We start from the raw sequence: 24001 nt of genomic DNA, 5'->3' as shown, positions 1-24001 counted from the left end.
AATAACACTCAATAGTTGATATTATGACTATTGATATTATGAAGGGAAAGAAATTCACTATTAATTGTGTTTCAGTTAAAAACAGAGGACAACTCCTCAGTTTTACAGGTACCAGGCGCTTAATTTTAAGGTATAAATCGAAATTCACCTCGCTTTGTGTAATTGTAAGCCATTGACAATAAGTCTCTACATCGTTGAAACATTCGCACGTGCGGGTAGCATCGGCACATTCATAAAAAGTGGTTTAAAAGAAGGAATTATCATCTCGATGTGGTATTACTTCAAACGTCCTTGCTACTGCTGGTAGCAATATCCAATGTCGGTGATATACATTGATTCAGTAGTTAAAATTATATGTGTTGTTGAGCATACATGGCAAGCTTTGCAAATATGGTAATTGCAATATTCTAGTATTTTACACTTCTTATAAACTGTCTAGTTCCTTTATGTAATATATAAACCAGATACTACAAATTGATGAGCATATGTAGAGCATTTATTATCCATTTATTCAAAGTTGACCATCATCGATGTTACACTATTTTCTTTCTTGCAATCTGATATCTCGCCGATATGATTTTGATCGACTGTGCGTTACAGAAAGTTAATGCAACATTTCTTGAACTCTTTTTTATCCAGAGGCTCAAAAATTAATTATATTTAACTCAGTATAAACCAAGCTGCCTAGTAACATCTTTCAGAAGGCCCAAGTCCATTTTCTTTTGGTTTCTCAAGAAATATTGAATTCACAAGTCTGATGATCCCCATTTCTTGCATCAGAGTGGTGATTTTTCTCGTCTATTTGTTCCTGGAGTATTCCTTCAGTCCGTCCTCTAAATTCTTTAACGTGAGTACTAAAGGTCGTAAAGTATTGAATCTTTCTCCGAGCAGTTTGTCAACTTTTTGCTGCATTAAAAAAGTAGAATTTTTAAAATAATTAGACATGTAACTAAATGTTTCAAAGCTATGTCTATCATGCTAACTAGTACTGATAAGATATACTTGTACCAATGTCATGTTAAGGTTTTTATGAATAGTATAGCTGGCTTTGCCAATTCACCATGGTCAATGAAAATAGTTACTTCAAATCCCACAGAAGAAGTCTCCTCCATTAAGAGCATTCCAAGTTTGCGATGAACATCTCGTCCTCCTTTGCTGCATAATGTGTTGTATAGCATTCTAAAGCAAAAGTCTTCAAATCATTTAGCAGTCATGTAAGCATGTTTTTCGGGGGGAAATGAGCATAAAACTGGACTTGAGCGGTGGTGTTTGATTTTTTTTTTAAATAACTGTTGATAATAGACATGCAAGGTACACCCAACCTAATTAAAATCAGATCTTCTCTAACTGTAACACTGGAGAAGGGTCTGACAGCATTGTATTTGAGGTCATGTCATTGACCCCAGTCTCAAGAATAATTCAGTAAATATTCGACCAATAACAATAGCTTGGCAAAGACTCAAGGACCAATCAGGAATCGATATACTGAAGCGTAATGGGATTGTAAGTTCTCAAAAAATGGCGTCGATCCATAAAAAGTTTAAACGAATTCCAAATATCAGCGTTAAAGGGAAGCAAAGGAAGATCTTAGATATTATACATCCATTATCGTTAAAATATATTTTCTGTGCTGTTCTAACATAGCTCATGGCCGCCGCCATCTTCTTCGATTATTCTCCCGCGTTTCCCGGTTATTTACATGCGTATGATAAATACCAAATATGTTCCGATATAATAGCAAAACTTTCATGTTAACGAAAGCCGACATTTGATTGGTCAAGTGTGAAAGGTGAAATAACATGACCTCAATGACGCAATGCTGTCAGAATTAGATTGAAGTTACACCTTACACACTTGTCAAATTTATCCGTTGACTTCTTATAAAGGGTTACGATGTCGTCATCCTGGGAGTCTACAATGCACAGATGTATAGTATTAGATCCTAGAAATTCTACTTCTTGACATTAAATTATTAAATATTTTCTCTCGAACAAACTGTAGTCAAAGTACATTTAGAATTCACTAGTCTAAGTAAGAAGACATTTACCGGTTCGATTAGATCGAGTATGAAAATATGTGAAATATGCTACGCTTAATAAAATATATTCAGTGAAACATACTACAGTTGTATTTGGAATACCGCAGTATACAAGACCGTAGTATTACAGTCATAAAACAATGACAACAGACCTGATCGGTGAAAATTTACATTCACGATTTCAAACAAATGGTTGTTACTTACATGTACGATGGTTATGTAATTTTCATGGAAATCATTGTTGTTTATTGAAATTGACGCAAATAGAAGATACAACAACCCGAATGATCGCCGTAACAAACAAGAATAACGTTTTTACCGGTAATGAAGACCCTAAATTATTAGTTGATGAACACATCCTTCTTTTATGGAGATTTAAATGTAATTTTTAATATCAAATAGCCTTAATTTTGTATCATGACTATTTCCCGAAGTAAGTAAGTAACAAAATGTTATTACAACATAGTTCTCCTTCTTGGGCGTCTCTGAAAAAGATTTGTTTGACTAAATTTTTGAATTCCAACTCAAGATGTGATTGACATGATGTTGGAAAGGTAGGTACCTAATTTTAATTCTTTTAATTTATTTACACCCCCACCTCAATTTGTTTGCTAAATCTAAGGAAAGCAACCAGGAAGATATGGGGGAGGAATTCAGATTTAAAATTTTTACTATTCAAACAAGAGGCCCGTTAACGGTCACCTGAGTATCAAAGCCCATACAAGGAGTCTCATATATAAATCATTATGACATTCCCCCTGAACCCCTGGGCCCATCGTCGGAAACCCACGCACTACGTTTACCTCCCGTGGGACAAAACGCTGATATTTTCGCTAGGTGTGTCTCGGATTCTATATGCGATTGGTCGCTTTACCATTCCTTCTTGCGATATTCAACCAATTTAAAAAGCCCCTTATTTTCAGTGTTCGGGAGCATAGAAAAACGTTTAAGTTGGACAAGTTACAAAGCTTTCAGCGAGATGCTTTATCTGTATTATTGAAGCGGATGGCGTATTTGTGTCTATAAAGACTGGGGAGGGAAAAGCCTGTGTTTCTAAGCGTTTACTACTGCGTACGAGTCTATGTACAGGTCTACATGTTCAGCACTCGTAGTCTCGCCACTTTTATCCATCAGACGGGAGCAATGTGGGTTTTTTTTTAACAGACTTGGTATTTCATCGGTTTATAGGTACATGTATATTAAATTTAATTGCATATTAAGTTACTACCGTAATTTGTTCCAGTTGTGTTATCGGCACAATTTGAATGAGTAATTATGACCTACTTTACATACCTCTCTTGTGCTTACAAACACAATTGAAGTCTCACCTACAGTAATTACAATATGACATGTGAACGGGATTATAAGACCATATCTTGATTTAAATTTGCATCTAATTCTTTAATTGTATCATGCATGACTGATTTTATTCACGGGCTATGTAGCAGTGATTATAATAAACATACCAGTGGCGGATCCAGGATTTCCAAAAGCGGGGGGGGGGGGGGGGGGGGGGCACATGTGAAAGTGAAGTAGTAGCCAAAACGCCAAATTTGGAGTTTTCATGTATATATCTTTGATAGTGGCACACAACAAAACACACACACTTTCATGGGCGCCACCATTACTGCTGACACTTTGAGTTCCTGGAATATTTACGGCGATTCCCATTGGTCCTCGATAGGTCACGTAAGGTCATGCATTTTAATGAGTTATGCGAAAATATCGGCGTTGGATCCCACGGGAAGTAAACGTAGTGCGACCGACCGTGGGGTTTCCGACGATACCCTGGGCCATGAATTTAACGATTTAAGAAGAAGACAGTACTGACATCATAACTATGCGTAAAGTTTATCTCTTGTAACTGTGAAAGTAGAGAAGAAAAAATAATATTTTATACATACCGGTATTTATTATTTGGCCAAAGGTCTGAACCCCTGACCCAGGAGCCATGAATTTCACAAACCAGTAGAGAGCTTCATGAACACCGTCATCTTGCAATTACTTTTTTCTCAAATATATATGGGATAGAGAAGATTTTCTAAGATTTAATACATGTTCACTATATGACCATATAAGGGCCTGAACCTTTGACCCAGAAACCATGGATTTCACGATTTAGGTGAAGAACTTCATGGACATCATTATCATTCATTTTCTCAAATATATATGGGAATAGAGAAGATTTTCTAAGATCTAATATATGTTCACTGTATGGACATGTTGGTCCTGTCCTGGGGCCTGAATCCCTGACCCAGGGGCCATGCATTTTACAATTTTGATAGAGGGCTTCATGGACATTATAACCATGCATTTAGTTTTTCTCAAATATAAATGAAAGTAGAGAAGATTTTCTAAGATTAAAAACATGTTCACTATTTGGTCGTATTGACCCTGCCGTAGGGTCTGACCCCCTGACCTAGGGGGTATGAATTTCACATTTTAGTAGAGGGCTTCATGGACATCATATCCATGCATTTAGTTTTTCTCTCACATGTGTGGGAGTAGAGAAGAAGCTTTTTGAAAATATGGCCTAATTAAACATATTTGGCCCCACCCATGAGGCCCAAGGGATGGTAAGGTAATAAATTTCACAACCTATACTCCTCTTATCGTTAAGATGCTTCACACCACAAATGGGAACAATTGGCCTTGTAGTTTTCAAAAAGAAGTAAAAAAAAAATGTTAACGGACGACGACAGACGAAGACCAACGGCAATAAGTTACCTGAGTGACTCAGGTGACCTAATAAATATATAAGTTGTTTTAAGTTTTTTATATAAATGCAGAATACATCTATATCAATCAATACAAGTGTCATCTGTATGGAGAGTAATCGTGTTAAAAAATCCAAACATGCAACCATGTTCATTTTTCAGTTTCCGCTATGTATGTTTGTAACTCAGGGGGTGTACGTTATGTTTCTCAGAAATGTATACCTCAGTGTTGTACTCTTCATTTCTGTAATCCTTTGATTTCTTATTTTACAATTCTCTTTATAAAGATGTATCATTGTTTCCTAAGTTATACGCGGTCATCCCTACAGTACCCTCGTATTTCCGTTTGTAGACTTAGTATTTACATATTTGTACCTTACAACATCGCATCTCACACGTTACAAGTCAACAAATGTCAAGTTTACATGTTTGTCGAATTTCGATATGACCATATATGGAAAGACTACCATTTCTGATTACTGTAATATATACTACATCCATGGACTTGTATACAGTGGAATATGGTTGTAATGAAAGACATAATCGTGTATACATGTGTGTAGTCGTAATTAAAACATGTAAAATGAATGAACCTTGGAAGGAAGAAGATGACATTTTTCTGCCTGATGTGAAGGAATCTGTACACTGTTCTCCACTCTTTTGTAGTATATGATCATTTTCTTGATCAGGTGGTAGCAATGAACCTGTGAAATTCAAAATTGTTATAGTCATAACAAAATACTTTTAAAGTATAAATGATAAAACATCTAAACTGACCTCAAGAGTAGTGGCATGATCAAAATGTCATGCAAATTTTCTATACTCTGTTTCTTTGTCAATTAAAATTTTCCATAGTTTTGAAAATCTTTTCTCATAGTAATTTCAATTCTTTTCATTGAGGGAATTAAGAGATATTTTACTACGCTGTTGGTTCCACTGAAAACGTGGTTCCCTAAGATTCAAGTTCTTTAGACCTCTTTTACAATAGTATCAGCAAGAAAGAGTGGCGATATTCTATAACAAACACAGTACCGCACTGATTTCAGTAAGGGGGCGCGCGCACACACACACATGTAACCCTAAAATTTTCATGCACAGGTGCTATGAATACACATCTAACCTCATACATACTGTATATAAATAATCAACAAGGTCGGAAACTTAATAATGGCGGTGATTCCACTCGCTTATTTACAGGCCTAAATTCTACAAGATATAAAAGTAAAGCGGACAGTATAGGGGGAAATTATACTGCTTAGCTAGAGAGCTAGCTTTTCTGGTGATGTGGCAGAGTCTCTTGATTACGCAAGCTCAGAAACGGCGAGCGTGATCAGCACTTGGCTAAGTTACAAATAGAGACTCTGGTATTTGGTGGGCCTTCTTCAGGTAGAGTCTCTTCGGAGCTCTGCGACTTCGTTTCCATGTACTGACGTGGTTTCATCCGGGGACGACGGTGGTTGCAATTGTCGTCGGGAACGGCGGATGCCGTTGCTGAAGAGGTGCCAACATTCAAAGAGAACTTGTGCTAAGCTTCGGGACGAAGCTTCCCTGAGCGGGGAAAGTGGATCGGACAGTATAGGGAGAACTGCCTCGCTAGTGAGCTAGCCTTTTTGGTGATGTGGTAGAGTCTCTCTCTTGATAAGTTAAGCAACGGCGAGAGTGATCAGCACTTGGCTTGATGACCGCTAGACGTTACAAAACTTACTGTATCTTTTCCTGTAAAGTACATCTCCCAATATATCTAAGTCACAGTCTAAGAGCCTTGCATGTTGCAAATAAACTCGGGAATTTTAATTTTGACGGGTTTTTTCTGTCCACCGTCTCAACCTGCCCGAAACTGATCTTGAAATGTATTACGCGAACCGAAAATGATGCTATCCGGAAATTCGATGTAATTAATATGCAACATACCTATAGGGTATGTAATTAGGATATACATACAAAATCTAAAACATACCTCTCGCCATCTGCATTTTCCTTGGTAATCTACCCACTTATTCTGTCCTTTTGTCCTTAAGCGGAGGACAAATTCCCTGTGAATTACATGTACCCTTTTCTTTCATGTTTTTTTTGTTTTGTTTTTTGCCAAGTCATTCTTTTTATCGCCCTTTGTAGTAACTTATAAATGAAGTCAAGATAATTCAGACTAGAATCAGAAAGTCAGTATCGGCAATCATTTTTTTTTGAAATATAAAATCCTTCAGTACCTAGTGTTGACTTGTTAAATGTATATAGTACCGACTTTAAATAAAATTTACTTACTTCCCTGTGAGCTCGAAATAAAGGACATCACAGAGTCGTCAACTTCTGCTTCATACTTAGATATTTTATTGAAAGTAGACATTAACGGCAAACTGACAACTCAACTGTATGACAAACGGGATGATTTCAGCTTCTACATCGTCAACTTCCCATATTTATGTAGCAATATTCCATTATCACCTGCATATGGTGTTTATATATCTCAACTGATTCGACATGCAAGAGCTTGTTCTGCGTATAGTCAGTTTTTAAATCGAGGTAAGCTACTGACAAACAAGTTGATGGTACAGGGGTTTCAACAGTCTCGATTGAAGTCAGCATTTCGCAAGTTGTATGGTCGTTATAACGATCTAGTTCGTCAGTACAACCTCGCATTGGGTCAAATACTGTCTGACGTGTTTCATACCGATTGTTAAGCCGTTCTTGGCACACTGATTTTGACTGCGGATAATTCCGTTTACCTGATCAGGATATAGGGCTCACGGCGGGTGTGACCGGTCAACAGGGGATGCTTACTCCTCCTAGGCACCTGATCCCACCTCTGGTGTGTCCAGGGGTCCGTGTTTGCCCAACTATCTATTTGTATTGCTTATAGGAGTTATGAGATTGATCACTGTTCGTTATCTTCACCTTACTTACCGGTTCGTTGTTATAAATGAGTACATGATGTATTTAGGTCTAGTATTTGCAGTAATTCAAGATATAACTACAGAAATATACAAAATACTTGTTTTTACTTACTATTTCTGCAGATTAAAATTATCTTTTCGTCTTTAGAATACACGCGCCAAGTCGATGCTTTTAAAAAATCTAGGAATATCTTTTATGTTTTTTATACTGTTCATTGGCATTCGGGTTACCCCGAATTTTCCGAAAATCGTTAATTTCGGTTCGTGTGATACATTTCAAGATCAATTTTTTAAAAACTTTAGTATTTTGTTCTAAAGAACAACACCTCTTACTGTGCATGGAATAAAAGATTTCTATCCTCTCATTTTTTTTCTCCACAGTCAAATATAGGCTATCAGACCCCAGTTAAAAAAATGTGAAATTATACTTTAATGGTAAGAATGTGCCCTATGTAAAAATTATCTATAGAGATTTTACAAAAATTAATAATACTTTCTATAAAGCTGGCCCATTTATTACTAAATCTCGACAAAATATATAAAATTACTACATATTAAGATCTCTTAGAAGGAAATTGTATACTTCAAAAGATTAAAAAAAAAATTCAACCTAGAATTTCGGATATTTTGGACTTTTTAGAAAATTTGATCAAGATTCGGCAAATGACGTCATCATATTTGACCTTTAACTTTAAGATATCATTATACTTTAAGAAAAAAGACTGCTTAAATATGTGTCCTAATATCAGATGTCTACTAGCTACACAACAAAAGTTACTCGTTACCTTATGATAGACAGTTAAATCTCACAAAAGATGAAAGAAATGCATTCAAGATTTAAAAACCTAGACCTCCAATATTAGAAATGTATATATTTCAAGCCCTATAAAATCTTTAAAATCTAGGAGCCTTAAGACGGCCCCAGACCCCTTGCCTCATGAAGTTGTGCCCCTTCAATTCCTGGATCTTTTAATTTGTATGAATCTAAAATGTTATTTCGGATTTCAAACATTTCGGTTGAGCATCACTGAAGAGACATTATTTGTCGAGGTGCGCATCTGGTGCATCAAAATTGGTACCGTACAAGTTTTACATTATAACAGGAATCCATCTTTTAAGTGATCGGGCAATGCATATAGATACAAACAACCAAATACTAAATAATTATCAAAACCAATCCATTATAGGTATATTTTAAAAAATCACAATCTACGAACTTTATTAAATTTGACACCATTTTGTATCGATGTCAACTTTGCCTACAATTAATTACTATCACGGGACCGCGGTTTATAAATGTCAATTCTAATCGGTCGTTCCGGTAAATCTCGAAAGTTCCGTATTGACACATCGCATATTTACCTTCAATGGAAATAAAGTCCCCTTTGTCTTTTGCATCAAAAGAATCTGTGTTTTGCATTGGTTCTCTGCCTAGGTGTTGCAAACAACAAACAAATAATAAAGATCATCTGTTGGAGGACAAATTCAATCATATAAGCACATTTTAAAAGGCACTAGCAAGTTTGAAACACAGATCTATCTGAGTATCATACCATGTATAGTGGATATATTGGAGCGTTGGCTGCTCAGAAATACTTTCTCCGTGGGTTGACCTGGTTTTGATGTAGAATGTGAGAACACCTGTGTCTGTTTGTTAGTTTTGATTGTCTGGTCTGTGTTTTGACAATGGTGACGCGACACCTCGTTGTGCAGTGTTTTGGCTTCTGGACGATTGGCGGGATTCGTAGCAAGCATTGTAATTATCATTTCTTGCATTTTTTCACAAAAACGAAGACTGTTGATATTGGGTAGCTGTAAGAAACTCATACCTAATACAATGTATATTCATGTGAAACAACTTACATTGAACGAAGTTGTTCATTCAAATTCAAATTAATGCAAGCGTATGAAAATATATTATTTTTGTGAAAATCTTTTCTTTTTTCTTTTCTTTTTTTGTTGAGAAAATTGTAATCAGGTTCATGAACATCATATTGGCTACGGATAGCTCCGTTTGCCTGATCAAGATATAGGGCTCACGGCCGGTATGGCCGGTCGATAGGGGATGCTTACTCCTCCTAGGCACCTGATCCCACCTCTGGTGTATCCAGGGGTCCGTGTTTACCCAACTCTCTATTTTGTATTGCTTATAGGATATATGAGATTGATTACTGTTCGTTATCTTCACCTTTCATTCAATAAGTTAAAAACATTGGACAGCAGGCTACTTACAGTTCATATAATTTTGTAAGTGTACTAGACTGGTCATGCTACAGGTAGTTCTATATATTGAAATTTGTTGATGCTTCAAATTGAACGTCTTTTGTTTGGACATTTATTACTTTTTAACTTAACGTGTCATCGTACTGACCTTGTTTCTCTTCACAGCCTCTTTAAGTTCCTCAATATTTTTACTTTCAAATGCGTACTTTGAAGTACCCATTTCATAACAATCACAACCAATGGCCCAAATATCAACCTACAGTACAGCATTTGATAATCATGTATAAATGAGCTGATATTAATACAATAGAAGATAGTATATTTTTGTCGCAGTGGTCTAGGGTTTGGTATTCTTACTTTTTTAGAATAGATGCCTTTACTGTCCATCATTTCTGGAGCAGCATAGTACAATGTTCCCACCATGACCGTGTTGGCAGCCTTGCTGCAGGTTTGTACCCTTCTGGAAAAAAATATTTCATGAATATTTTTTGGTATTTATTTTGTTTGTTAATTTACTTCCCTTTGAGAATTTTTCACTCATAATAAGACGTCAGCAGTTGTAAATGAAGTGCCAATAAAATTAGACCTATGGTTGATACTCAGAGCCTTCGTAGTGACAGTTCTAAAGTTACGTCATGTATCATGCCAACGCTTGCTAGCGCTGTGACTCGGGGACCTCAGTTCTCGCGACTCTCACGTCTTATTAAGTTTGACGAAAGAACTGTCGCTACTAATATTTACGTCTCAGCTTTTACGCGACGAAGGTCAATCGTAACTACTCGACTATTTCCGTTACCGCAAATGAACCTGTACACAAATGTAACTATGACATCACCGTCGTGCGTTACAATATGAAACACGAACTTTCAAATACATCTAAGATATTACACATATCTAGGGTATTCTACCAGTGATTCCGAAGGTCCGTCGGACATTGACAAATGTCCGGTAATTTTTGTTTTGCTCCGATCAATATCAGTTATTGGCCGGACCAAGTGTCCGATATTTTTTCCCCCAATGAAATACTTGATTAGATAAATTTTCAATTTTTAGCAGCATGTCCCAAAATTTATTCTGTTCTTTAGTCATTGCAAACAGATATCAAACTTGCAATCATCTTCAATTCCCCCGAATGGGTGATAATACAAGTGAGCAATATCTCGTGAAAATACAGATGTCTTTGAAGCGTTTGAATTAGGCAATAAATAACATGTACCTAAAGCGTTTAAACTGTACTCTGATTAAGAAGTACTTGAACGACAAGGGCATATTTGATTGAACAATTTGCATTTGAGTTACGCGAATTGCTCGAGTTAAAAAAAAAAACCCATGTGTATTTCATAACACTTGTGTTGAACACGGGTTGGATAAGTTTACTCCACTGACGAATCTGAAGTGAAATGCTTGGGCTAATAAAGAACATCGCCGATGCCATTTTGGGCCAGAAATTTTTAATTTGCATGAAAGCTTTCTGACATTTTGTTAAAATCATGGCCCCCGGGTAGGGTAAGGCGATAATAGGCGATCAAAGGTTTACATGGGAATATATAGGGAGCATCTTAAAATCTTCTTCTCAAGAACCACTGGGCCAAATTACATGAAATTTTAAGCTTCCTGATGATATAGTGTAAATTCAAGTTTGTCAAAACCATGGCTTCAAGGGAAAGATGGGGCCACAATAGGGGATTAATTTGCATATAAAATTTTGGTCTGGTAAAATGTGAGTTGGTCCAGTAATATCTCAAACATTACTGGACCAAATATCCAGTAAGTACCAGAAGACCTTGGGAAGCACTGTTCTACCACTATCAATGTCCACTTATATGTTTATAAATTAGAGTGAATAAGACGTTAATGATACCAAAACGGAATCTTTGGTGAAAATCTAAATAACACATTATACAGGGATTTTTTTCTGGCCTTTTAACTTCATCCTCTGGAGTGCTTCCGGAGAAGAAATGCATCATCCACGTCCGAGTCTTAATTCTTACCGGTTACGGAAAAGGATGAGCGTGTGATCTGATTGGACCAAGGTATAAGCGGAGCTTGAACCCACGACTTCCGGGTCACAAAGCAAATGTTATAGCCACTGAACCACCGTGACAGGTTTTTCATGTTTATATCCACTTTCTCTTTCAAATATCTGACTAAGGATAAGCATAGTCGGTGGGCTAGTGGTTAGGCCGTCAGACTCTCGACCGAAAGGTCGTGGGTTCGAGTCCTGGCCGCGGCAGGGCTGACGTTGTGTCCTTGGGAAAGGCACTTTACATGAATTTCCTCACTCCACCCAATGTAAAAGGGGTACCTGGCTGTTATTGTTAGAATGTTAGTGCTCTAGCGCTTGTAATGGCAGATTGCACTGTATGCTTCCTAGGAGGCTGAGAAAGTTCGAGATTGATATAAGGTCTGCCGGGGTAATAATGTACATTGATTATTGTAAAGCGCTTTGAGCAGCATACGCTGGAAAAGGCGCTATATAAAACCAATCATTATTATTATTATCATTATTATAGTTGAAGTATATGATGCATTTAAGTAAAAATTGGACTGGATGAATTGCATAAGTAAGGCGTCATCTTTTTCCCACTAACAATCACCTTCGCGTTACATGTATTTTGTGCAATTTAACTGATTTATCAGTGGCGGATTTAAGCTCCCCACCCCCTAAAATTTTCAAATTAAGGTAAATCGTAATTAGAAAAATGTAAATGATAAAAAGAAGCAATTTAATTTCTTTCACTCTCGGAGAAATAAATGACATTTAATCTTTTGATTTATTGAATAACTTAATAATAATCGAACTTACATTTTTCCAAAAAAACCTTAAAATTTGCGTCATTTTATTAATTTCACCTTATCAAAACATGACAGCAAATAGTAAAAATAACTACATTGTACATAGGAGACATATTTCAAGCCCTATAAAATCTGTTAAATCTAGGAGCTTTCGGGACGAAGCGCCCTGGGCCCCCAACAGGGCTTCGCCCTGGACCCACAGGGGTCTCAAGACGCCCCCTCCCCCGACCCCCTGCCTTACAAAGTTGCGCCCCCCCCCCCCCAAACCGCAATTCCTGGATCCGCCCCTGATTTATATATTCGATAGAGAACAGAGTGGATAAGATGCCCCTGTGCACTGATTGAGTTACATTTTGTTAAACAGTAGATATGATTAACAAACGGGTCGCTTGAAACTCCTATATTCTCTCTCTCTCTCTCTTTCTGGGTGGGTGTGTGCGCACGCGTGTGTGTGTGTGTGTGTATATATATATATATACGATAATATCATCTTTCATCTACATGCATGATGTACAGTGTTCTAAAGAAATAATTCAAGGGCGGATCCAGAGGGGGGTCCAGACCCCCCCCCCCCCTCCCCATTTTGCGGACCAAAAATGAAGTTATTCAATTTTAACGAGACTTTGCGTCGAAATGATATGAAAGGTGGATACTCGCATGCAATTGTATCATTCAAATTTATCAACACCAGTATGTTATTTAATTCTACGATAAGCAAGACGAAACACTTTTACGATATTTTCGTCAGATACAAGTATCACTTGAAAAGAATATGTAACATGAAAGTTTTGTTTAAGAAGCAAAAGTGAAAAAGAAGTGCCAGGAAATGCTCAAAATGCAGGATTTCGCACCATTTACCGCAGAGCTTCTGGCCTTCCAGACCGCTGGCCTATTGGGGGTAAGCTTTAAATCAGTTTTTTTATTGTTTAAAATCACATTTGAGAATAGCGATAACAATGACTAGAACTATGGGAACAAGTAGGAAATTAACAAATCATTTTCATGTGTAAACTGTCTCAAGATCTCCCTAAGATAAAAAAAGGTGTAAATGGGTGGGGGTGGAGACTGTGAAAAGTAGCTAAAAGTGCTAGACAAATTCACAAATTCCTGGATCCGCCTATGTAATTCATACATGTATTAAAAACCTTAAATGTCTTTTTATACCCCTCGAACGAAGTTCAGGGGGGGGGGGGGGGGGGGGGGGGGGAGGTATATAGGAATCACTCTGTCTGTCTGTCCGTCCGTCTGTCTGTCTGCAGATTCGTGTCCGGGCCATAACTTCTTTGTTCTTTGACTTAGGCATATCACATTTGGCACACAGGTGGATCACCATGAGACGATGTGTCATGTACCTTCATGACCTCTATATGACCTTGACCCTTGACCTCAAGGTCAAAATTAAAGGTTTTTTACAATGGATTCGTGTCCGGGCCATGGCTTCTTTGTTCTTTGACATAGGCATACCATATTTGACACATGAGTATCACCATGAGACGATGTGTCGAGTACCTTCATGACCTCTATATGACCTTGAACTTTGACCTCAAGGTCAAAATTGATTATAGGGTTTTGACATAGTCATACCATAAGACATGGGTGTATCACCATGAGACTATGTGTCATGTACATTCATGACCTCTTTATGACCTTGACCTTTGATCTCAAGGTCAAAATTATAGGTTTATGCCATGGATGTGTGTTCGGACTATATCTTCCATTTTCTTCTACAAAGGCATACTATATTTTTACACTCAGGAAAGAGGTAATTTATACCTATTAACAACACCCTTTGGGAGATTGGGGTAAGCGGGGGGTATTCTTAGTGAGCATTGCTCACAGTACCTCTTGTTTACGTTTTATTTATTTAATGTATCTACGACCAAAAATAAAAGACGTCGGAGACATTATGATTCGATGAGGTGCTGAAAGGGGTTCATCATCAGGGATTTTTACAGCAAAAAGTCGAGAAAATGTAGCGGGATTCAATGGGAATTTTATAAATCATAATACTCTTGTAATACCGGTATGTGGTGATTTCATTCTTACTTGGAGGATAATTCAGGAAGTGATATATTCCGTACTCTTGTAACATGTGGTGATTTTATTCTTACTTGGCAACTCCAAAGTCTGCTATTTTGATTCTACCATCCGAAGTAAGAAGAATATTCTTTGTTTTCAAATCTCTGTGTAAGATATCCTTAGAGTGAAGATACTGAAAAATAGTCATAGAAAGGTCTCTTTTGTATGTATATCATATGGATCAGACAAAAATACAAATTATTGGTACTAAAGGATACAAGCATATAGAGAAGGTGATGAACAAATTCTTTGCGTTGAAATTATTAAAAATATTATTATCCAATGAATATCTATAGGTTATTTTGAAATTATGATATTAAATATATTAATGATTTGCTGTCTAATGATAAATAATTGGATCAACCTGTAAAGATAAAAGATTTATTCACACTGATACTTCCAATGCTAAAAGAACATGCGGTAGGTGTACCTGGACTCCATTTAATATCTGTTCAAGATATGTTTTGAACTCATTTTCATCCAAACCGGTATTTCGTTCTCTTAAGTATTGGTATAAAGACCCACCAGCACAGTACTCCATCACTAGATATAAGATGGTGTTGATCTTGAAGGATTCGATATACTGTACGATATTTTCGTGCCTTTGTTCACATAACGATTTTAGAATATCCTCTTCTCTAGCTAGGTGTTCCAGTTCTTTTGAATTTGCCTTCTTGAAGTTTATTTCCTTGACTGCAAAATCCTATAACATATAGGTACTTTCTACTGATTCATATGTTTTGATTGGGGGAGGGGTTTTTATACTAGAATTCATAGAATTTCAGTTTTGTTAACATAATATAATCGCCGGGAATCAAAATTTCATAACACTGATTTAAGGTGGATCGCTTCACCAAACTTTTATTTTACGGCACCTGAAGTGTGGATAGACTTATGTATTAACCCCCCCCCGCCCCTCACGAAAAAATAAATATAGAACCAAAACAAGAGGCACACAGGCCTTATCGGTCACCTGATTACTAGTTAAAAGTATCACTAGTCCCAAGGGCTAAAAAAAATCTCCTGTCCTGAAAGTATCTAAGCTAAATTCTAATATTCAACAAGTGTTCGCAGTTTTTGCCCCACCTCAAATGCCCCAAGGGTGCAGGAGTCCTGAAATTTACAATTTATGTCCTTCTTGTCCCAAAGATGCTTCATACAAAATTGGAAGGAATTGGAATAGTAGTTATCAAAAAGAAAATAACTGAAATTTTGGTCCCACCCTGATACCAAAACCCCTAACCCTGGGGTTATCAAATTTACAATTTTGGTAAAGAACTACCTGTTCTTTCTAAATATGTTATTTAAGGTAGCTCATTACACTAAATTTTTATTTAATGGCTTGTTGAAACACCTCTTATGAAGTGATACAAGCTCTCAAGTATTTTGTGATCTATCCCGGAATGATAAAAAAGGTACTTTGTTTGAAAATAAGATATTCTAGAGTCCCAGGGGGGGGGGGGGGGGGCAGGGTGCGAAGCCCCCGGAAGCTCCTAGATTTTACAGATTTTATAGGACTTGAAGTATGTCTCCTAATTAAGTCATTTGTACTATTTTCTATCATTTTTGATAAGGTGAAATTAGTAAAATGACGCAAATTTTAAGGGGTTTTGGAAAAAATTATGTTCTCCAAATAAAGTAATTCAAGAAATCAAAAGATTTTGTCATTTATTGCTCCGGTAGTGGAAGAAATTATTGCTTCTTTTATTGTTTAGTACATTTTTCTAAACAAGATACCACAATTTACTTTAAATTTGAAAATTTTAGGGTTTAAATCCGCCACTGATACCGATTGTTAGACCGTTCTTTTACCAACTGATTTTGATTATTCCGTTTACCTGATCAAGTTCTAGGGCTCATAGCGGGCGTGGTCGACAGGGGATGCTTAGTCCTCCTAGGCCCATGATCCTACCTCTGGTATATCCAGGGGTCCGTGTTTGCCCTACTCTTAATTTTAACTCTGGACACTTTTAATTATTCAAATGCAAACAACCCCAAAACTCGCTGCAAACGTATAGAAAAGGTGAAGATAACGAACAGTGATCAATCTCATAACTCCTATAAATTTCGTTGACTACTACAGAATTCGTAATCCGGATAAAAAATATACACATGGAGAATTGATTGATTGATTGATTGAATATTGTTTAACGTCCCTTTCGAGAATCATTCAGTCATATGGGGACGTCACCATTGCCGGTGAAGGGCTGCAAAATTTAGGCCTATGCTCGGCGCTTACGGCCTTTGAGCAGGGAGGGATCTTTATCGTGCCACATCTGCTGTGACACGGGGCCTCGGTTTTTGAGGTCTCATCCGAAGGACCGCCCCATTAGTCATCTCTTACGACAAGCAAGGGATACTGAGGACCTATTCCAACCCGGATCCCCACGTGATTACATATGAAGAAGGAAGAATCGGGTTAAACAGGAACGCCTTGACTATTTTTTACTTCAGAAAAGAAGGTGTTGCACGTCTCATGTTAATTTCCCTAAAGGTGTTGCGTGTGATATCGATAAGATAACGTTACTCAAATATATGATAAAACCAATTGGAACTTATGTCTTGATTCAAACATTTTTGAAAATAAGTTTTAAAAACGTGTATTAACAAGAATTAGCCAAAATAATTTGAGTTTGAATCAAGCAATAAGGAATTTATATGATTTTTAGCGTTAAAATAGTGGGGTACATGTATCCCCGAATTTCAGAAAAACTGCCTCCATGAAACAAAATCAATTTAGCATGAACATGGTCTTCGAGTTTTCCCCTAAAAAACTGCCGCTTTGAAATTTTGTTTCAAGAGGGCATTTTTTGGTAAATTTCAAAGAATCGAAACGGTTTCACTGATATCAATTTCAACTTCACCTGTACATTAGTTTTCCATTAGAACTTAAGTTCGAATCCCTCACAGACAAAAGATTTTTTTTTTTTAAATATTACGTTTTCCATCTTTTTTCTTAATTGAAACACACTTACATTTTGCCGAGTTTGAAATAAAATTCCAACCTAGACACTGTTTAGTTTGTGAATGGGAGTCGCAACAAACACGCCGAATACCTGTGTTTTAATAGTCAAGGCTGTTAACGAGAATTCACAGGTTTTAAAACTTTGAAAGAAAAATGTCAAACAAGGTAAATAAATGTTAAACAGTTTTAATGGATAAGACAATATGTATTCCAGTAGAAAATTGCTATGGTAAATCAATGTTTTCAGGTGCATGTACTTGAAATTTTGTTGAACTTTATTAATACGTATTAAACTTCCCATATTTTGTTTTGTGGTCAGAGTTATGTACAGATGGTTGTAGAAAATAATACATACGGGTATATATACTTTTAGACTGTAGTAGTATATAATATTAAATATTTGATACACTCGTAACCCTATACATTGTGTCTAATACTCAGAAAAATAAAACAAATTTAATTTTCACGATTTCAAAAATCATGTTTAGACTATGTACAGACACAAAATAATTTAGGCTTGCCCTTAGTTCACGGGTATTTAAATGGCAAATACGTAATAAGAGTTCAAATAGGAATAAAGGTGCATGTAAGTTCTACGTCACTGGTGTTTAAATACCAGACAAAAGGCTCCGATTAGGGAATATTACCGCTTCTGTGCGGCACCCTCTTTTTCAAATATTATTAAAAACTTTAATATTGAATATACATCGGAGCATTCTTCAGTTGTAGTTGAACTAAAGTTTAACTCATTTGAAAGAGGAAATGGACTTTGGTAATTTTTAAAATGGTAATTTATTACATGAGAGAGTATATTAAAAATACAACAAATAAAAAGAGATATTTTCAAGACCTGAATGGAGCAGAGTCTCGGACTTTAGTTGATGACGCTGTTTTCTTCGATATTCTTCTTATGGAAATCAGGGACTGACAGTGCCATGCTTTATTTACAAAACGAGGGGAAAATAATCTCTGATCTCTCTCTATTGGAGGAAAAGAAAACCATGCTCGAAAAATTAAGAAAGGAAAAATCAAAACAGAAAATGATCAGATCTAAGGCCAAGTGGGTGGAAGAAGGGGACACGCCTACAAAATACGTTTGTCATCTTGTGTTACGATTTTTTTTTTTTTTAACAAAAAAGGTTGAAATTCCAGAAAAGGGTATTATATATAAACAGTTTGATATTCTTAAGGAAATTAAACAGTATTATGAGACTTTATATATGTTCCTCTGTCCAGTATTATTCAGCTTCTTTTTTTCAGTTTTAACAACATTTATTCAGGTATATAGTTATATAGTCAGGCTTTTACACAACCCTTACAACCCAACATGACCAGGGGGTACAGGGTTTTAAGAATTCCAACTCTTTCGTTCACACATTCACACTAAACAAAGGCTAGAAGTAAAAAAAAAAAAAAAAGTAAAAAAAAAAAAATTACAATGTACTCTGGCTGAGTTCATAAATATCATACTATAGCATACTATGATAATTAACAATCAGATATATGATGTAATACCAAGGTTGTTATTAAAAAAAAAATACTACTTTAAACACACTATTGATTGAATATACATTTACCTTACTTCTTACGAAGAAAAAGAAAAATTATAACAAATGTATATACATGTAATACTAAAAAAGAAGCATTTTAGGATATTTTTGTTTTAACATAGTTTACGTTATACTTGAGCTAATGTTTCAAATAATTTCCATTTCTTTTCAAACTGATCTGTACAATTATATTTACTTGCAATTTGTTTTTCCACTCTGTATACATTAGTCCAAGTGGCTTTAAATGTACTCAATGACATACAATCTCCTGTACATTTGGTTAAGTATATATAATGTTTCAAATGGTAATTTACAAAGTTTACCATTTTAATTTTCGAACATCCAAGGATAAAAGTTTTCTTATCCGTTATAATATTGAATGAAAAGGTTTCAATAAACCAACATTGCACATTTCTTTAAAAAATATTGACTTTTTCACAATTATACATAATGTGTTCCAATGATTCTCTCTCCTCTAAACAAAAAGCACATAAATCGCTGTCTGATTTCCCAATCATTTTCAAAAAAGTGTTTGTCGTTAAAATTCTATGATTTACTCGATATTGTAGCCATTGTAATTTACTATCTTTTGTGTTCATAAAAAACATCCTTATGAATTCTTCTCCATTCTTCACTAGATATTTCAAATTGTTTATCCCATATTTTTTTTTGTCCAGTTGGTTTTTCTTTGCTAGAATTCAATATTTTCTTTAATCAGATGATCAATATTAAAATCTTTCGTCATTTTCTTTACTGCTTGTGTTACTCCAAAAATGGCCATTTAATATCAAATATTGTTTTGAATTGAGCATAAGTCTTATATTCCCTTCCTCATCCAGTAACGAATTTATTAAGTAAATATTGTTTTTACACCATTCCTTCAAAGACATTAATTTTTTATCTACTTTAAGTTTTTCATTGTACCAGAGAACAGTTTTACCCATTTTTTCTGGTGTCAATTCATTTTGAAAACAATTCTCCAGTTTTTTCCAAGAATTAAAAACATCTTGCCAAAATTTGTTTTTTGATTTTTCAATATTCTTTAATGCATATGTTGGGCCATATCTAATGACCTGACTAATATTGATATCTTCGCCTATGACAAATTGCCATTTTGCTGAACTCTGCAGCAATTTTAACCCAAGATATTTTCATACTTGCAATAAAATTTTCTATATTTATCATGTCTAAACCACCCTTTTCATACTCCTGGGTAACTATAGACTTTTTTACTTTATGAACAGGACTTTTCCACAGGAATTCAAAAAATAGACAGTTTAATTGGTCAATAGTATCTTTTGATGGATTCGGTAAGGAAATAAACAAATGTACAATTTTTGAGATTGCTAGAGATTTTATAACAGTTATGCGGCCAATTGGATTCAGATTTCTTCTTTTCCATTGTTTTAATAAATTCTTAATAGAAGCAATTTTTTTGTCATAATTTATCTTCACAATTTGACTTAGATTAGTGTCAAACTCAATTCCTAATGCTTTAAATTTTGTTTCATTCCATGATAATTCTGTATCATCCACTAATGTTTCTATTGCATTCCTTTTACTTCCAATCCATATTACTTCGCCTTTAGAGTAATTAACCGATAGTCCTGACATTTCTCTTTTAAGTCTTTTAATTCATTCAAAGCAATTTCCAGTGAGTTTTTAGTGCCATCTAAGAAAAGAGAAGTATCATCTGCAAATTGCGAGATGAGATGCGTTATATTTCCAATTCTTTATACCATTGATTTTATCATTACCCCTTAACTTTATTGCTAATATTTCTGCACACAATAGAAACAAATGGGGAGAGATGGGGTCCCCTTGTCTACAGCCACGTCCATTTCTAAACCATCTAGATAGATTTCCACCCTGAATTATTGTTGTTAAGAAAAATTTTAATCCAGTTGATTATAGATTCACCAAAATTGAATAGTTTCATAACACGAATTAAATAATCCCAAGACACCGTATCAAAAGCTTTTTCAAAGTCTATGAGTAGAATGTTTTTACTTGAGTATAGTTCATTATATCATATATCAGTCTAGTATTTACTGCAATATTTCTGCTTGGTATAAATCCTGTTTGATCCCCATTTATTAATTTTAGTAGAATATGTTTTATTCGATTTGCTATACATCCTGATCCTATTTTGTAAACAGTATTTAATAAGGTTATTGGTCTCCAGTTTTTAAAAAAAATGTTTTGGTTTGTCTTGTTTTGGTAAACAAGTGATAACCTCCTGTTTTTGAGTACTCCCTTTTCATATACATAATTTAATGACCTAGTTACAAAATGGCCTAAATCTGTCCAGAAAAATTTGAAAAACTCTGTTGTAAAACCATCACTTCCTGTACTGGTATTATTATTCATTATTTTTAATGTGTCTGTTGTTTCTTTATAGGTTATCCCCCCCCCCTTCTAAATTATTGGCTTCCTCATATGATAGTTTTCTTATATTTTCAAATACTTCATCTCTTTCCCATTCCCTCAATTCACCCTGTGGTTTTTTTTTATTTTGTACAAGTTCTCATAATATTTACATGTTTCTTCCAATATATCATCTTGATCTGTAATAACTTTTCCCATCTTCCTTCTCAACTCTTTGAATTGTCTTATTTGTGTAATTTCTTTTTTCTAGATTACAGAAATATTCTGTGGGCTTTTCTCCTTCATCTATCCATTTTGCCTTAGATCTAATCATCGAACCTTTTAACTTCTCAATATACTTGCATGTAAAACTTTGATCCCATATTGTGGCCCCATTCTACCCCTGGGGGCCATGATTTGAACAAACTTGAATCTGCACTGTCAGGAAGCTTTCATGTAAATGTAAACTTTTCTGACACAGTAGTTCTTGAGAAGATTTTTAAAGATTTTTCCTATATACTTGTATTCCCATGTAAAACTTTGATCCCCTATTTTGGTCCCACCCTACCCCGGGAGCCATGATTTTAAAGAACTTGACTTTGCACTATGCCAGGAAGCTTTCATGTAAATTTGAACTTTCCGGGCACAGTGGTTTATGAGAAGAAGGTTTACAAATGACCCTACCCTATTTTTTCATTTTCGTGATTATCTTTCCATTCATTTGAATAAACTTGAAAGTCCTTCACCCAAGGATACTTTGTACCAAGTTTGATTGAATTTGGCTCAGCGGTTATGGTGAAGATGAAAATGTGAAAAGTTCATAGACAAAATGTGATCAGAAAAGCTCACTTGAGCCTTCGGCTCAGGTGAGCTAAAAATTACAATATGGCAACTTCTCATATTGTATATTTTGTATTTACACCCACCAGTAAATAAAATACAATATGGCAGTATAATGAATACAGAATTCTTTTACTAATTACGTATCAGTTCTTTTTCCCTCATCATATTTTTTTTTATGTTGAACACATTATTGTAATAATTAAAAGGTATAAACATCGTTCAACAGCATGCATATCATTAATGATAGGATGAAATACAATTACAATGTATTTCGCAAAGTGTACATTTCTCGTGATTTTGAAATGGTTTCCTTTTCTTTCCACAGCTCTATTTCTGTCCGAGGGGACTTTGTGCATGACTTTACTTTCGGTTTACTATAAATATCCCTTATTCAAGTTCTAGCATGTTACTTGCCTTCTGATTCCCATTCCCATATTTAAGCTGAGCTTGGTGAACGACTCCATACGTCCCTCTTCCAATTTCCTCAAGAATCTCATAACGACCTACGGAAGGCATCTTATTCTTGTAGAATTTTGCAGTACAGCTTAATTCACTTTAGCCTACTCTTCTATATGTCTCTGGCAACATTCCAGACTCAACTTTGATCAATACATGAATATCCTATCGCTTTACTAATCTCAAAACAAATTTAGAACTGAAGATCGTTAGATTTAAAGTTGTTAGTATGTATTGAATGAGGTCGATCAAACGTTGTCGTAAACGTTTATCATTACCAACAGCGAAGCTCCACATTGAAAAGTGTGTGTGTGTGGGGGGGGGGGGGGGGGGGGGTTGGGGGGGGCACAACCACTTAGAAATTATATTTCTTTTAAAATGATAATACAGGCACGTAACGTCGTTTTTCGGGGGAGGGGTGTTGTTGTCCCAACCGGAGTAGAAGTTAACTTCTATAAAATTCTTCACAAGCTAATCTTATTTTCACAAATCTACCAAATCGTAGGAGGGGTCACCCTTTCTTAAATACACGGGGTCACACTACAGCTATCTCCTATCAAAAATAGGGGGGGGGGGGGCATTCACGCAATAGGTATCTTTATTTGCATATGTAAATCATGGCTCCTTCATTCTACGTACCTGTAATAAGACTTTTTCAAAATTTTCATTTTATTATGATAACTTAGAGTGATACCAATGGAATTTTACATTTCACATTCACCACCCAATCATACATATTCACACACAAACAGTTCTACATGCATAAAATGTCAGTACAGGTAACTTGGAGGTTTTAAGTGTATTGAATAAAGCTCTTGGTAGTGAGTCTTCAAACGAAATGTAATATACAGTGTACAAAATATATTTATAGAAAATAATTAAATTTTACATTATCGTGGTTCAAAAATGTTTTTCCAGTTTGTCCATTGATTTTCAAAGTCGGACAGTTTAGTCAGTTTTAGAATTATGTGTTGATATGTGCCTTTCAATTAAATGAGAAAGTAAACCATATAAGGTTGGAATGTTATTTTTACATAAGCATGAGAAAATATACTGCTTAGCATATAATATAATAA

At 35.5% G+C, this 24001-nt stretch overlaps 1 protein-coding gene across 7 annotated transcripts; it reads right to left on the bottom strand.

Annotated features, from left to right (window-relative positions):
* Window positions 1-474: 474 nt before the first annotated feature.
* LOC125653326 (serine/threonine-protein kinase Nek4-like) lies at window positions 475-23154 on the bottom strand. 7 transcript variants are annotated; one of them, XM_048882760.2, is made up of 12 exons: window positions 17720-23072; window positions 16583-16748; window positions 15175-15447; window positions 14777-14877; window positions 10227-10329; window positions 10018-10125; window positions 9200-9458; window positions 9009-9077; window positions 5349-5459; window positions 1846-1912; window positions 1083-1179; window positions 475-906 (listed from the first exon to the last, which is right to left on the bottom strand). In XM_048882760.2, the coding sequence occupies exons 3-12, from the start codon at window positions 15283-15285 to the stop codon at window positions 799-801; spliced, it is 1134 nt and encodes a 377-aa protein (XP_048738717.1). In that variant the 5' UTR covers window positions 15286-15447; window positions 16583-16748; window positions 17720-23072; the 3' UTR covers window positions 475-798. The 7 variants fall into 7 exon arrangements, 6 of the variants coding, with proteins under 6 accessions (XP_048738717.1, XP_048738712.1, XP_048738713.1 ...); XM_048882755.2 differs by lacking the exon at window positions 16583-16748 and having other exon boundaries at window positions 22884-23154; XM_048882756.2 differs by lacking the exon at window positions 16583-16748 and having other exon boundaries at window positions 1855-1912; window positions 22884-23154.
* Between the last annotated feature and the right edge of the window lie 847 nt (window positions 23155-24001).

The sequence above is a fragment of the Ostrea edulis genome, chromosome 7 (assembly GCF_947568905.1).
Source record: "Ostrea edulis chromosome 7, xbOstEdul1.1, whole genome shotgun sequence".
Taxonomy (NCBI): domain Eukaryota; kingdom Metazoa; phylum Mollusca; class Bivalvia; order Ostreida; family Ostreidae; genus Ostrea; species Ostrea edulis.
Note: the sequence above shows the minus strand (reverse complement) of the source record. Positions and strands in the feature narration are given on the sequence as shown.

What these genes read in the sequence shown, in the direction of transcription:
- LOC125653326 (XM_048882755.2), bottom strand. Translation starts at nt 22,985, where the DNA reads ATGCCTTCCGTAGGTCGTTATGAGATTCTTGAGGAAATTGGAAGAGGG. An exon ending in ATGGGAATGGGAATCAGAAG is followed by an intron (nt 15,448 to 22,883) that starts GCAAGTAACATG and finishes TATATGTTATAG; the next exon opens with GATTTTGCAGTCAAGGAAAT. An exon ending in AGATATTAAATGGAGTCCAG is followed by an intron (nt 14,878 to 15,174) that starts GTACACCTACCG and finishes ACTATTTTTCAG; the next exon opens with TATCTTCACTCTAAGGATAT.